General features: G+C 35.0%; 1 protein-coding gene across 2 annotated transcripts; it reads left to right on the plus strand.

Annotated features, from left to right (window-relative positions):
• The first annotated feature begins 1,197 nt into the window (after positions 1 to 1,197).
• LOC112501290 (single-stranded DNA-binding protein, mitochondrial) lies at positions 1,198 to 14,267 on the plus strand. Of its 2 annotated transcripts, none has more exons than XM_025105001.1 (6): positions 1,198 to 1,277; positions 1,481 to 1,662; positions 4,332 to 4,540; positions 4,658 to 4,758; positions 13,762 to 13,821; positions 13,932 to 14,267. In XM_025105001.1, the coding sequence occupies exons 1-6, from the start codon at positions 1,205 to 1,207 to the stop codon at positions 13,946 to 13,948; spliced, it is 642 nt and encodes a 213-aa protein (XP_024960769.1). In that variant the 5' UTR covers positions 1,198 to 1,204; the 3' UTR covers positions 13,949 to 14,267. The 2 variants fall into 2 exon arrangements, with proteins under 2 accessions (XP_024960769.1, XP_024960768.1); XM_025105000.1 differs by having other exon boundaries at positions 1,199 to 1,277; positions 1,478 to 1,662.
• Positions 14,268 to 14,412: the final 145 nt, after the last annotated feature.

The following is a 14,412-nucleotide window of genomic DNA, read 5'->3' on the forward strand; positions in this document are numbered from 1 at the left end:
GTGATGATCGCTGGAACTGAAAATACAGAGACACAAATACAACGTGAAAGGAAAAAGGGATTATCATCAAATCACTGAGAGAGAGGATCAACATCATTCTTGATTGAAACATCGTTTGCAACTACTCAACAAACATTTGGGAACAACCATACTGGATATCATGCTATGCACCAACAATGGAGAATCAACTACGAACTAAATGAGATCATCGCTAATCGCAAACAAGATCATTCCCTATGTCTCTACTTACTCTTTGATTTACGAGAAAAAAATCATCTCATGCCCGAGTTTCTTGCAATAACTGCACAACCCAACTTCTTTGAACTTGCTCCCCAAATTGGGATTCTAGGAGTTGGAGCGCCCGCAAACCATCCTCCCAAACAGTCTATATCAACAAACATAACTTATTTACCTATATTAACTTGCCCCAAACCTAAACACCTCATTTGATCACACAATTCTTCGTTGAGCAGACTAGTGCTGACATCTATCAAAGTGATGACATCACAACCATAGATCAAATTGTACGATTTTTAATGTTTTGCTTATATACAACTACAACCTCATTATCAACATATGGGAATATATATACTAATTCAGGTTAAATGCTTTTTCTAAACCTCTTTTTCATATGCAACTTCCTCATTCCTGATGTCTATTTACCCTCTGTAAGGCTCTAATAGTGTTCGGTCCTTCGTCTTATGAATTTCATTTTTATTCCCTATAGAGTCGCATATTTAGCCAGGGTATTTTTTCTATGAAAACTAGTGTATTGCTCGAGAAAGGAGCACAAAAGGATCATTGCTAATTACAAAATAAACCTTCGTTCTTAATACTTAGAAAGCCAAACACATTTAAACGAGTCTTAATTGAAACACCCTCCATCATGTAGGGTGAAGGATATCTTTCACGAAATCAAACGATTTGTAAGCATATTCTAACGGCTCACGAAATCAAACAATTTGTAAGCATATTCTAACGGCTCTACTTAACACCGTTGGACTAATGAATTGCAATGGCGTATAGTTTTTTTGATAAATGAACCAAAGTGCAAAACAAATTGTTCGTTTGATTAAAACTGCATATCATTGAATAATTCAGGGATTATTTTTGCAATTTATCTTAAAGTAACAACGACCCCAACCCGTTTCTCGCCCTACAAGTCCTAAAACCCTTCTTCAACCCCCTTCTCCCCTCTGAAAACATGAGTTCACTCGCAAGGAAGCTGGCAAGATCATTACGCGTATCCCTTCCTTCCACATCCACTACTTCATCAGGTACATCTTTTGCTGTCTGTTTTTGTTTAGTTTTCGTTTTTCATATTCATAAATGTGATTATAGGCTAAATGGGGTTTTCATTCTTCGTCAAACACATGGTGTGCATAAAGTCACAAACTCTAGTAAATCATGGGAAGTATTGAAAAGAGTTAATAAATTGTTCGTTTAGAACATACGTAATGATGTATTGATTATTCAGCAGTGGGCGTGGAAGGAAGCTTGAAGAGATTTTACTCATCATCTGTTCCGGTGGATAGTGGTGATGAGGGAGAGGGCATTGAAGGTGATACAATTGATGATGATGATTTTCTGCGTGAAAAGCCAGAGTTACAGATGCAAGGGGTTGATCCCAGAAAGGGTTGGGGGTTTCGAGGTGTGCATAAGGTACTCAAAATACTGCTTAAGATCTGATACTAGTTTATGGCATCAAGTATCTATGTTTAGGTAAGTCAGAAGCTAGAAAATGTGTGGGAGGGCGAATTTAAAAAAAAACCAAATGAAACCAAACTGACCCTTAAATCTCATTCGAAAGTTGGGTATGAGAGGGGCGAGATGTGTGGAGACCTAAGGTCTACCCAGCAGGGTAAAATGGCTGTTTCCATGAAGACCCTCGACTTGTGCAAGAGGTGTTAGCATACTGTGAAAGAAGCACGAACCATAAAAGTAATTGAAAACATACGAAGCTCACTGAGAACACACGGAAAGGTAAGACTGGTCGAACACATATACATAAAGAGTAACAAACACATATACATAAAGAGTAACAAAGGCAAACCGACATCTATAGTCTACATTGCCAACCCTCTAACCCCCCTCCCCCCAACCACCCACAAAAACATGCTAAAATTAATTAGTTTATACTTTTTTACTTACACTTTAAAACACATTTGTTAATTGCTAAAATTGCAGTGGCAGCTGCCGCTGTTTTATGTGATACTTACAGTTGCATGAGGTTCTGAGATTTTAAAATGATGGGTGTGCGAGAGAGCATTTATACAGATGTGTACGTGTTTATATATATACGCATAGAAATTTAGAACCAAACTAGTGGCAGAAATGATTTCATGATCTATACAATTTACCATAAAGGCATAAACTAAGCCACAGACACCCAGGATGTATGCAGAAAGAGTAAAGAGTAGAGTTTCAGTGAAGATCCCCGGCTTCTGAAATAATGCTTGCTAAAAGATAAATTTTTTACCATGTAAGATAAAAATACATCAAAACGTAATTGATGCTCTTATTTTTAGTTCATCAATATTGGTCCAACTATGAGAAAATTAGCTTCTTGTTCGCTCTCGCTTCTCAGTTGTGCGAATTCGAAATTATAAAACTTAAGTTTTGTCTTTCTATAAATTTTAGCCTTTGATTATAATTTTTCAAATTGTGAATTTTCATGTTAATTTGGCAAAAGAAAAGACCAAAGTTGCCCCGTATGCTCAAGGTTTTAAACAACGGAATTGGGACTCGAGGCGTTTTCCTTCCACGCCCTGAGGCGTAAGCCTCGAGGTGCAAGCCTTGATGCATAAAACAAATAAAATTCATAAATATTAATAGTAAGCAGAACATAATTCCATTACAAACTTTAAAAGTCATAGATTCATAAAACTACTAGCTATAAGTCTAAAAACATATCAATCTACAACTTATTGTTCCCCGTAGCATGATCAAGTTGTATAGCTCCACAATCATATCCATAATCGCTATCACAAACTAAAAAGAACTTACTATTCGGGTTGGCCTTCGAGATGAATATCTTTCTGAGAGAGGAAAAGGTAAGAAATTAAGAAAAAAATGGGGTTTGGAGAGGTATTCTCAGTGGAGAAGAAAGGAGGAGAAGAAAATCTGAGATGAAAGTAGGAGGAGACGACAAAAGTAGGATTAGGAAATGGACAGGTAACCTTTGTTTTTGATTGATAAGATAAAAGTACATCCTATAATAGGATTCTTTGTACCTTTAAATTATAAAGTACACTTGAGTGTTTGACTTTACGTAAAAAAACTCAAGTAATTTTTTTATTCTCATCTCATCAGGCACCTATTTTCAACGAACTAAGGCAGCAGCAAACTAAGGCGTGCGCCGCCTCACGCCTCAAGGCACCGCCTCACCAATTGAGGCTTAAGCCTCGTCCAGCGACCATGAGGCGGCGCCTCATGAGCGATTTTGGACCGCCTTGCCTCGAGGCCTACGCCTCAAACGATATTGAAAACCATGCTTTTACTGATTCTTGTATTGATTAAGGTCAATAATTTGGGAAGATAGTCAAAATACCCCAGAATAGCTGCATTTTGAAGCTCCCAAAATGGATATTATTCAGCAAGGAGGAGAAGCAACCCTTGCTTCTTAGTGGAGTACTTGCCAGGAGGAGCTTAATACAAAGCATGTTATTTGCATCAGACTGTCATGTGTAAGGAATAGGATCATTTGCAGCAAATGTAGTTCTTGTTGTTGTGGGATTATATTGAACAGTAATGTTAAAACCTCAGCAACCACATTCCGCTTTGATAAAATTGAAGAGGAGTGTGCTTAAACTCAACACCCAAAAGATGAACTTATTCATGGTGGATTCCTTGCTTAAGTTGTTTTTCTGTTCAGTTCAGAAACAGTAAATCATTTGCATCAATCATTTTGTTGTTGGTGGCGTGTTTTTTCATTTTGAAGAAGACGAAGTTGGTTCAGACACGCCTCATGGATTTTAGGCAATTTTCATGAAATCAATAAAAAGGTTCTCATTTATACTACTACATCTGTCCGAAAAGAAGAGGCCACTTTTTTTGTTATTGTGAAAAAGGATTACCTTTTAACTTAACAACTGATGAGAATTGTTCAAGGTGTATGGTAAGTATTCATAACTACATTTACAGAAGCTAAGTATGACAAAAGAAAATTTTGAAGCTAACCTAGAAACAGCAGAGTCAAATTTGAATCTTGAAGTGCTGGGCTAGAACAATGGACTTTGATTATGGGATTGAGGCATTATTATTATTATTATTATAATTGTTGTTGTTGTTATTGACTTATTGAATTTGATTTACCTCTTCTCTATTGACAGGCAATTATATGTGGAAAGGTTGGGCAACCACCTCTGCAAAAGATCCTCAGGAATGGTAGAACTGTTACCATCTTCACTGTTGGGACAGGAGGCATGTTTGATCAAAGAACAATTGGAGCCAAAGATTTGCCAAAACCAGCTCAATGGCATCGTATTGCTGTACACAATGACGCACTCAGTGCTTATGCAGTTCAACAACTTGCCAAGAAGTATATATATATATATATATATATATATATATATTTACCAAAATTTTGTGAACACGATTCTCTTGATTTACATGTGTTTGCATCTTTATTTTCTTCTGATGTGGGATCTCCTTACAGCTCTTCAGTTTATATCGAGGGTGATATTGAAACCAGAGTTTACAATGACAGTATCAATGGAGAAGTTAAAAACATACCAGAGATCTGCATTCGTCGTGATGGTACAACCCTGTCTTAGTAAATCATTTCTTTACTCTAATTAATGCAATGTGGTATTCTATTCTAACTTACTGAACTAATAAGGACTGACATGCATGCGTATTCAGTCAATTAGAGTGTCTATAGCATGTCTATTCTGTGCATATAAAACTTTTTTATTCTATTATATTCTTGTTTGTTATACCTTAAACTTCCACTAAGGCTTCTCATCATCAATCAAAGCTACAAAGTTTAATCCACCCACAAACAGCTTGCTTTTCACAACCTATTTCCATGTATAGATTTGATCTATGGATAACATATGTGGGTTTGTGACTTGCATGTTAACTCACTAATAATGATGCAAGAGCATTAGAAAGGACTTGTATATCGATTTAAGCAATCTTATTTTCATCAGGAGTAGGACAGAAATTTTGATGTTTTTGGCTGTAAATTTTTATGTCCTGGTTGGTATAAGTTCTGCTGTTTAATCTTTCATTAGATGGACTCTGGATTTAGATAACGGAGCTGTGGGAAGGGTTAGCTGCCTAGTTTTTAGCTTTAGGAAGGAGGGAAAGTTATTGGCAAATGCATAGTATTATTGAGTTCAGTGCTTCCAGAGGCTATAAGAGAGATCTCGAGGTGCTTCACATTCTCAAACTTTCGGCGAATGCATGTATAAATGTGTGAACCTTTAAACAGGTTTCGTGCACAGAATACGCTTGTTTTTTACTGATGTTGCAATTAACATGTCTTTCTTTGTCTTTCCTAATTACCTAAGTTTCAATTGTGATGTTTGCAATAAATCAATGGGGTGGATAATGATATGAAAAGGTCCTCGACACTTTTGTCAGCCATCTTTAACCCAAATTACTTGACTGCACCATGATCACTCATAATACTTCCTTCCCTCGTTATCTCATAATTTTGTTCACATATTATTCTTATTTTTTGTGGCTTATTTTACACACACACCCATCCACCCTGCTGCATCTATCTCTCTCCCTGGTGCTCAAATCATTGTGATACCACATATGGACTATAAATTCAGTCAGATCAGATAGTAGAACCAATTTTGATATTTGATGTGATGTAAAATCCTTAATCTACTGAGAAGACATAACATTTATTTCCTATAATTAGTACCTCATCTCTGGAGTCTAAATAACCAAAAGTAAACATGCAGAAAAGTGTGATCACTATTTTCCCAATTTTGTTTTTTGCCATTTGCATAAAGATGATACAACAATGCGAAGTTGCTTGATGATTCATCTTCAGCCACAAAAAACAAATGTTTAAATAGGTTATATTCAATTATTGACAAACTGATAGAAATAAAGTGGGTTGGGAGCTGTTGCTGTGGCAAAGAGGTATTTTATGAAGCCAGGTGCACTTGTCCATTCTGATGGAATTATATAAATCACACAGTTACCCCATAGATGAACCTTATAATTGGGTCAGTTACAATTAAAAAGGTTGCTGATGCTGGCCAAGACATAGAGATGGTTGCAGATGATAAAAGACCAACAAGGATTTTGGCCCCATGGCTGCTGTAATGTTACATCAAGGGTATTAAGTTGAAAATAGTTGAATATATGACGATTCCTACTGTGTTTTGGGTATTTGTGGAGCCGTCTCTCACTTTAGTATCTGGTGATGAGTCTGAAATGTATGTATGTATATTCAGTTAGAGGTCAAGAAGGGATGAGTCTGAAATAGTCAGGAGTCCAAGGGACATTGGGAAGCTAGAGATAGAAACTATTTAAGATGATAAATCTGTAGATTGGTGTTCAGAAATAGACTTCTTACTCTTTTATGAAGGAAAGTGGGTCTACTTGGAGAGACAAATCTATATGTTCAAACATAATTTTTGCATATGAAGTTGCAGTAAAGATTAATTATAACAGATATAGAAGGAACTCGATGAGAAGATTGTTTGAAATTTTGTTTCTTAGGTTGGAGGCTTGGGATTTATATCTAGTGCATAGGTTCATCTGAATCTATATATGAGATCAAAAGTGCTTAAATTTTGCCTTTGCTCAAGCCATCATTCTAATAAACAGGAATTGCTAAGTTATTGAACCACCATAGTAGTCTAGATGTATGGCACACGCATAGGGAACAAAAATCACCTTCCCTATTCTCTCCATGTCCCTCAAATAGGATTTGACATGTCATCTTTCTCTCTCCCGCTGCCATTTATTTAATTTATATATGAACATTTACATAACCACCCCCTACAGTTATGTATTGGCCCCATGTACCTTTACACATGTCGAAATTCAATTGGAGGAACAGGGACATGTGATTTTTTTCCCAAGCATAGAGCCAACCCCAAATAAATATTCTCAAGAGGTAGTTTCTCTCCCAAGATGTGCAACTCCAATCGAATCAAGCATAATACTTCACTTCTTCTAATCCTGTAATTTTATTTATGGAAATATTATTGTTTTATTATCGAGATACTATCATTTGTTATTTTTATCATGGAAACAATGTCATTGCCTATTCTACTAATTAATCCTTATAAGTAAACCTGGAAGGAAAAAATCTTAGCATTACTCCCCTACCAAAAAGACACCTTGTCCTCAAGGTGAAGGTCCAAAAATTATTTTATGAGTCATTCACAATTGATCCGGGATCCTAGAGTCACCCTTGTATCCCTTGTGTGTCCCTTGTATCCCCGAGTCCTCGAGGCCTCCATCGTAGTCGTTGGCGTGTGTGCCTCTTAGATGCCACTGAAATTGTCCAACTTCAAATCTCCCCTTGACCCCAAAATTTAACCTTCCATTCTTGTTCCCTTTATGACCCATAAATCACGTAATGGCATATCATTATTTTATTTAATTTGTCTTTTTATTCTCTCTCAATAAATGGATGATGTGGATCCATCTAATTGGTGGAGGGGACAGTGAAGTGTGGGACTAGCAATTTTTATCCCCGTTTGATGTGTTGTCAACCCATTACCCTTGGTAGGCCAAAATCATTTCTGCCATTAGGTCCATGAGAAAACCCATAAGCTTTTCTTGCCATTGGCCCTCATATCCATATCGGGTAAATATGGTTAAAACAAGCATAGGTGAAGGATCGTGTGAAAAGGGAAGTTATGGTGAGAAGCGTAAGAAGAGATCTAAGCGCTTGGTCACTTAATTTCATGCCCACCCATGAATCGCACTTTAGAAGGGAATTGATCCTGTGCATCTCGGTGCACTTCATTAGTGTTGACATTCAATAGGATTGATCCACGGGTGGAGATCTCTTTGTACGCTTCTCACCATAACTTCTCACTGGAACCCAACCCATCAAGCATAATACTTGACTTCACCTAATCCCTATTTATATTTATAGAGTTGCTTAATTATGAAAATACTATTGTTGCACTATGTTGTTAGTTATGGAAATACCATCGATGCTTCTTTTAATTATGTAAATACTATTGTATACTATTGTTGTCAATTTTACTAATAATCCTAAGATGAAAAAACCATAATTATATTACATGTGGTTTAGAATGACAATAAGATTAGTATTATTTACTACCAACACACATGAAGAAGACAATAATATAACCATGCATCATATCCTTCTAAATTGATCCTCCACAGACAATAATCGTCGATAATGAAAGTGAGTGTCTTTCATCTCCTCGATGGGATAATATACCCACAAGCAGGTGAACCTTTGGAATTTATAACAAGTTAATTAGCTTTGCTTTAAGTGCTATAATAATTTGAATTATTTGTGGTAACTAGTTAGCAAACTTGACAACTAAGTAGTAAACATGTAAATAGCAAAAAACCAATCTGATTTATAACTTGCTAGGAGTAAGCATTTAAAAAATTAAGAAGTGATCAATCAGCATATCAAACCTGTGATCATCAATTGGCTTCTCTAATTTGGAGTTTGAAGGGAACTTTTTGATTCTTCTGTAAAAAGAGTAATTGCACAAATAATATTGTATCAAAAGTCTAATTCTTTTATGCTTACATAATCATTTTTACAAAGTAAAATGAACCTACTATAGTTCTGTTTATGCCTTCTGTTAAACCCCATTTAGGTGGTTACTAGGAAAATAAAAGAACTATCATCGGACACGATCAACAACTTAGACTATTTGTAGCATCAAGTGACATGCAACCTTCAGAACTTCACAAAATCCAATAATAAACCATTGTTTAGTCGGTGGTATCAAATGTTAGATCCTCATGCCCAAACTGCCATCATCACATATGAAGAAAAAGAAGACCTTACATCATTACAAATGCAGTATGGGAAGTGTAAATTAATTTCGTAAACAGTGAGAGATGATGAGAACTTATCCCGACCTTACCAAGTATGCTGCACTGCCAAACCATCAAATTGCCCGATCGGGAAGAGATTCTGGCTTAGCAATAAAGCCCTAGTTAATCAGATTAGATCAGATGAAATCAAATCTAATACCAACAATGATACGAAATCAATGAAAAGAGTGAACAAATCCTTACGCTTGACTGGACAATGCCACAAGGTTTAACATGCTATAGATTCCAAACCCTTTGACCCACAAGAGAGTTCAAGAACAACAAAAAAGAATTACAATCGATAAACCCTAAACAACAAAAGAAATTACCTAGATTGGAATATGGATGGATCGACAATGGAACAAGGAACAATGATCCTGAATCGGTAGAGGAGTGATATCAATAAGAACCCTAACCGTGTTTGTAATTGTATTTGCATTCATCGGGAGATTGAATCGCCATTTTGAGGAATCGAAATCGTCACTTTGGGAAGAGAAGCCATTAGAATGTGCGTGTATAAAAGCGATTTTGTATCTTGGGAAGATGATCTGAGAGTCTTGATGTAGTACTAGTATGTTGTACGTTATGCATAAATTTATCGTCATTAAGAGATTTTAAATAATTGTGCTTCAAAAAGTAGTATTATATGCAACAAAAGTTGTTTTTAAGACTTGACACATTAATAAGTAGTGCTTCATGCATTAGAACTTGTTTTTAAGACTTCTATGAATTTGCTTTATAAAGTAGTATAGATACATGTTGTGTGTGAAGTGGATCTAAAATTGTAAATACTTTTACTTGTAAAGTTGTAATGTCTGAATGTGATCTAAAATCATCAAACTATTTAAAAGAAATCCATTTTGTTTTTTCATGAGAAGAAAGGAAAAGAAAGGGCGAAAGAACATTTCAGTCAGATTATCACACCTCTAAATTCCCATAGGGGACATGACAACATAACTTACAAATATGAACTCATAAAGACATGTCATCACAACTTAAATAATACGCAACAAAATATCTTACAGACATCTTAATTGAAATAACACCCAAAGACTTCGACAACTACTATGTCTAATACAAGCATCTATGGCATACAAGCACAACGATTAAATACTGAACGCATAAACACGTGTCATGATAATCTCTAGGCTTAGACTATGCTAGACCTTCTCCTTACCCTTGTTCACCATTGGCTTGCCGTCACATGCTACAATTCAACTAGTAAGCTTAGTGAGTTTATGATTTATCATTTAAAACAGGTCAATACAACTTCCAACAAACTTTGGCAAACAAATTATCCCTACTTGCTTTCATAAACCACATTTTATACTTCTCACATGTACCACAAGCAAACATAACAACGATGAACTCTTCATAAGATACTTATGCATACATAAAAACAACATTCACATGGAAATGCGTTGTCTAAAATATAACCATAGAAAGGTTATAGCTACAGGAGGATCATGCAAGTATACATGCTCAACCCATATTGGTTTAAAAACAAGTAATAATGGTAAGAGTACCAAATATTGATCAATAGGGACAAGAAAGTTAAGTAAGTCAAGTTTAAAGTAAATTTTTAGATGGCGAATTCGATGAAATTGTTTTTGGTGAGTGTTAATTAATGATTTAAACAAGAAGTAAAAGCATGGTGTAAGTTCCGATTGTAATTTCAACTCAAAGTGCAATAGAACCTTGCTAGAACATAAATGAGGTTGCTGCAACAATAGCTTTCAACATCAAACTATTAGATTAAAGGGCATTTCGAAGTTCAAATTAGTGACTCGGTAGTAGAGGCTCATAGCATCTATGATGAACACAAATCGAAGCATGGCACAAATCTTACCCTTCTTTCTAGGGGTGTGTATCAGACGGGGCGGGTCCGGCATGCTCGGGTGGGCAGACCAAAAATCCGATTGGATTTCAGATATGGAAACCAAGCCCCAAATTTTGGGTTTTAGATTTCAAACTTTAGATTGGTTCGGGTTCAAGTCGGGTTCAACTATAGTTATAATACAAAAAGATATATTCAATCAATTGAAAGGATTGATGAAATCAATAGTAGGTTTAGAAATTAGAAAAGAGTATAACCGACTAGGATTTAGGATTTTCAAAAGATAATTAGATAATTAAATATCTATACTATATTATAAAACATTTGACAAAAGCTCTTAAAAACCATTTTTTATGCATGAAGTACTGTTTATTAATGCATATTACTTAAAGTTCAAGATTACAAATAAACTGTGCGTAAGTACAACTTATTAACGCTTCATGTGTGAATTCGTGTAACTAAATGCAGATAAACATAGTAAAAAATATAAGATAAACATTTCATTTTAAATATAAAAAATCTAAAAATATAATTAGGAGAATCATTTGAGTTCTAACAAAATACTTAATTATTATTCTTATAAAAAATTTATTATTAAATCAAAAATAAATTACTTCGTTATTAAGTCTAAATTAAATTATAATAATAAAATTGAATTAAAGAAAATATACAAAAAAACAAGAACTTGTAAGTAGTTAATTTGATATTGATATTGATATATTTATTTTCGAAATTTTATGATATCTTCAAATTTATATTTTATTCAAAAATGAAAACATTATCGCTTTCTCAAAACCACATGAAACCGTATTATAACATCTACAAAGACGGAATAAAATGAAACAATTAAAATCGAGATATATCTCGTTGGATTGCGCGAGTACTATCTAGTATTTATATAATATTTACAATATATATGTATTTATATTTTGGGTTTTTAGATGGGTCGGGTGGCCAAAAATCAAACCCAGCCTGAACCCAAATATCCCCCAAAAGTCAGGTTTCGGATTTTCAGATCTTGGGGCATTCGGGGTTTTGCACAAACACCTTATTTCCGGTTCGGGTTTTGGAGTTCGTGCTCTGCACACTTCTACTTCTTTCCGAATAGAGTATAATTGATCTGCAACATTTTTATAACGCTCAAAACTCTAATATTTGCATTGTCTTCTATATATGAAATATTAAAACAAAAATGGAGTTGATCACTACAGAAAAAACAATTATCCACTAGCGCATTGGCATAATCTTCCAACCTTCACTCACAGTCTCACACCCAAGCTAAGGTACTTATCCCATCATTGCCTTAAGCAAAGACATGAAACTAAATTGCTTGAAAGTAAACTTTCTGCAGTAATGTAAAGAAGAAGAAAATTAGCCAAAAGATTTCCCCTATCACATGCTTTCCAAATTCGATAGAAACCGATTACAAGAACCGAGAACTAAGCTTAGAATGCTTGAGGATGTTAAGAAGATAGACGCACCCTTCATATACTATTAAAGGTGGCCCCAAACATTAGAACCAACATGTAAAAACTTGAAGGTAAAGTAGTCAAAAGGTGATCCAAGGCGTTCTCCATGTGCAATTTTAGCTTGGCTCTATGATTTCAGGAAATAGATAAGATCTTCACAAAAGTACCAGCTACCATCTTCAGCCGTCACCGCCCAGACCGACCTGCTATAGCAACCAACTATTACTCTTTTCATTCTTAATTTACATATAATTTAGCTTCAGACTCGATTAATAACAAAATAAAAATAAAGGCTCCATTTTTGTAGTTAGGAGAATAAAAGTAAGATGATAAGTGCTGCAGTGTATGATGCTATGACACTCGTTAGCATGCTCATAAAATATCATAATCCCCTTTGAGATCTCATTTTCTCGCTGTATGGTGTGGGTCACCAAGTCTCCTTATGACATGACTTAGATGAGCTCATTGGTCATCTCCTTTTGGACACACCTTGACAAACCTTAGCGAAGTTACATGCATCCTGGCCCAGATACATACTAAACATTTTCATGCCATAATGTAGCAAATTACATTTGGCATGTTAATAACATAAAACAATAAAGCCATACCATACATCAACTTTCAAATACTAAAAACATTGGTGTGCATCTCATAATATCACATGAAACTCACCTATCTTGTAATTTTTCGTATCTCGTTGGAGTTAACACCTATGCAATCACAACATGCACACTAAGGGGCTGTTTGATTTGTTTTCTTTCAAATTAAGCCCTGTATCTATAAAGATGTTTGTAAGCATTAATATGTGCGGATAAACTGAGATAAGAAGTTGTTTGATTTTGTTGTGAATACATAGTCTGAATAACAAGCATTACCATTTTAACCTTGTGTCTACATAAGTATTGAATGAAAATTGACTGTTTGATAAATTTTCTGGATTACAAAAACCATTGTTTGAATTATTTATAATAACATAAATAATATAACTTCAACAACTTCATTACACAATTAAAATATATTTAAAACAATTAAGCATCATTGTTTGATTATAATTTTTAATTTATGCATTTGCTTGTCGAATATTATTTTTTAATGAGACGTGGTCTAGGGTAATTTTAGAAAAAACCTTAGCTTAATGCATTAAGATAGGGTGGGTCTGGCTTACCATGCTAAGCCCATTACTTAGTATCAAGTTAAAATCAAACATTTTAATATAGCTTAATTTAACTAAGCTAACCACCCATTAAGCTTATTAAGCTGAAATCAAACACCCTCTTAAGTGTCTAGAACACTTTATTGGACACTTGCAATAACTTTTCTAATATTAAACACCGATTTGCCCAACATCAATACGACCCATAGTGGGTGTACCACGTGATAATAAGATTTTGCGTTGCTTAGCTTCAACTATGTTAATAAACAATGACGTTCATCTTGCAGGAAAAATTCGTCTCTTCAAAACAGGAGAAAGCATTAGCAGTATATCTTTTGATGAACTACGTAAGTGCTGGTTGCTATAATTACCCCAGTTTCAAGGGGATTCAGATGATGATTTCTTCTTCTAATATGTGTGATTTGACCAAAACCCCATTTCGGTTTGTTGGATACAGGCGAAGGATTGATTTAACTGACGGTCACTCGGTACATGACAAACGTCAACTTCGCTGAAGAACCCTAAAAGGTGAAGCAAATTTAAAGAAAGCTTACCAAAGGGCAGATAAGTTTGCAACCAAACCAGGAGGATGGTGTTGCCTTAAATCTTGATTTGACCCACATTCTTGCTTTCAAGATTTATCCCACATGTTTCTGCAATGTGGTTTCATGTTCTTTGTTTGTTTTTGTTTCTTCTCATCACCCACTTATTATGCTGACATGTGGTGTTTGTAATTCTTGTTAAGTTCAACCTTTAGGGGCCGTTTGGTTCGCGGAATTCGAAGGAATTTGACGGAATTAGAATGATAAATTCCTTTGACCAAATTCTAATTCATTTGTTTGGTTCATTTCTTGAAATGGATGGAATCCTTCAAATTCCAATGAATTCAACAAGTTAAGGAATTCATCATTCCTTAGCATAATGGAAGGAATTGAATT

This window comes from Cynara cardunculus, assembly GCF_001531365.2.
Source record: "Cynara cardunculus var. scolymus isolate 2C chromosome LG 17, CcrdV1, whole genome shotgun sequence".
Lineage (NCBI taxonomy): Eukaryota > Viridiplantae > Streptophyta > Magnoliopsida > Asterales > Asteraceae > Cynara > Cynara cardunculus.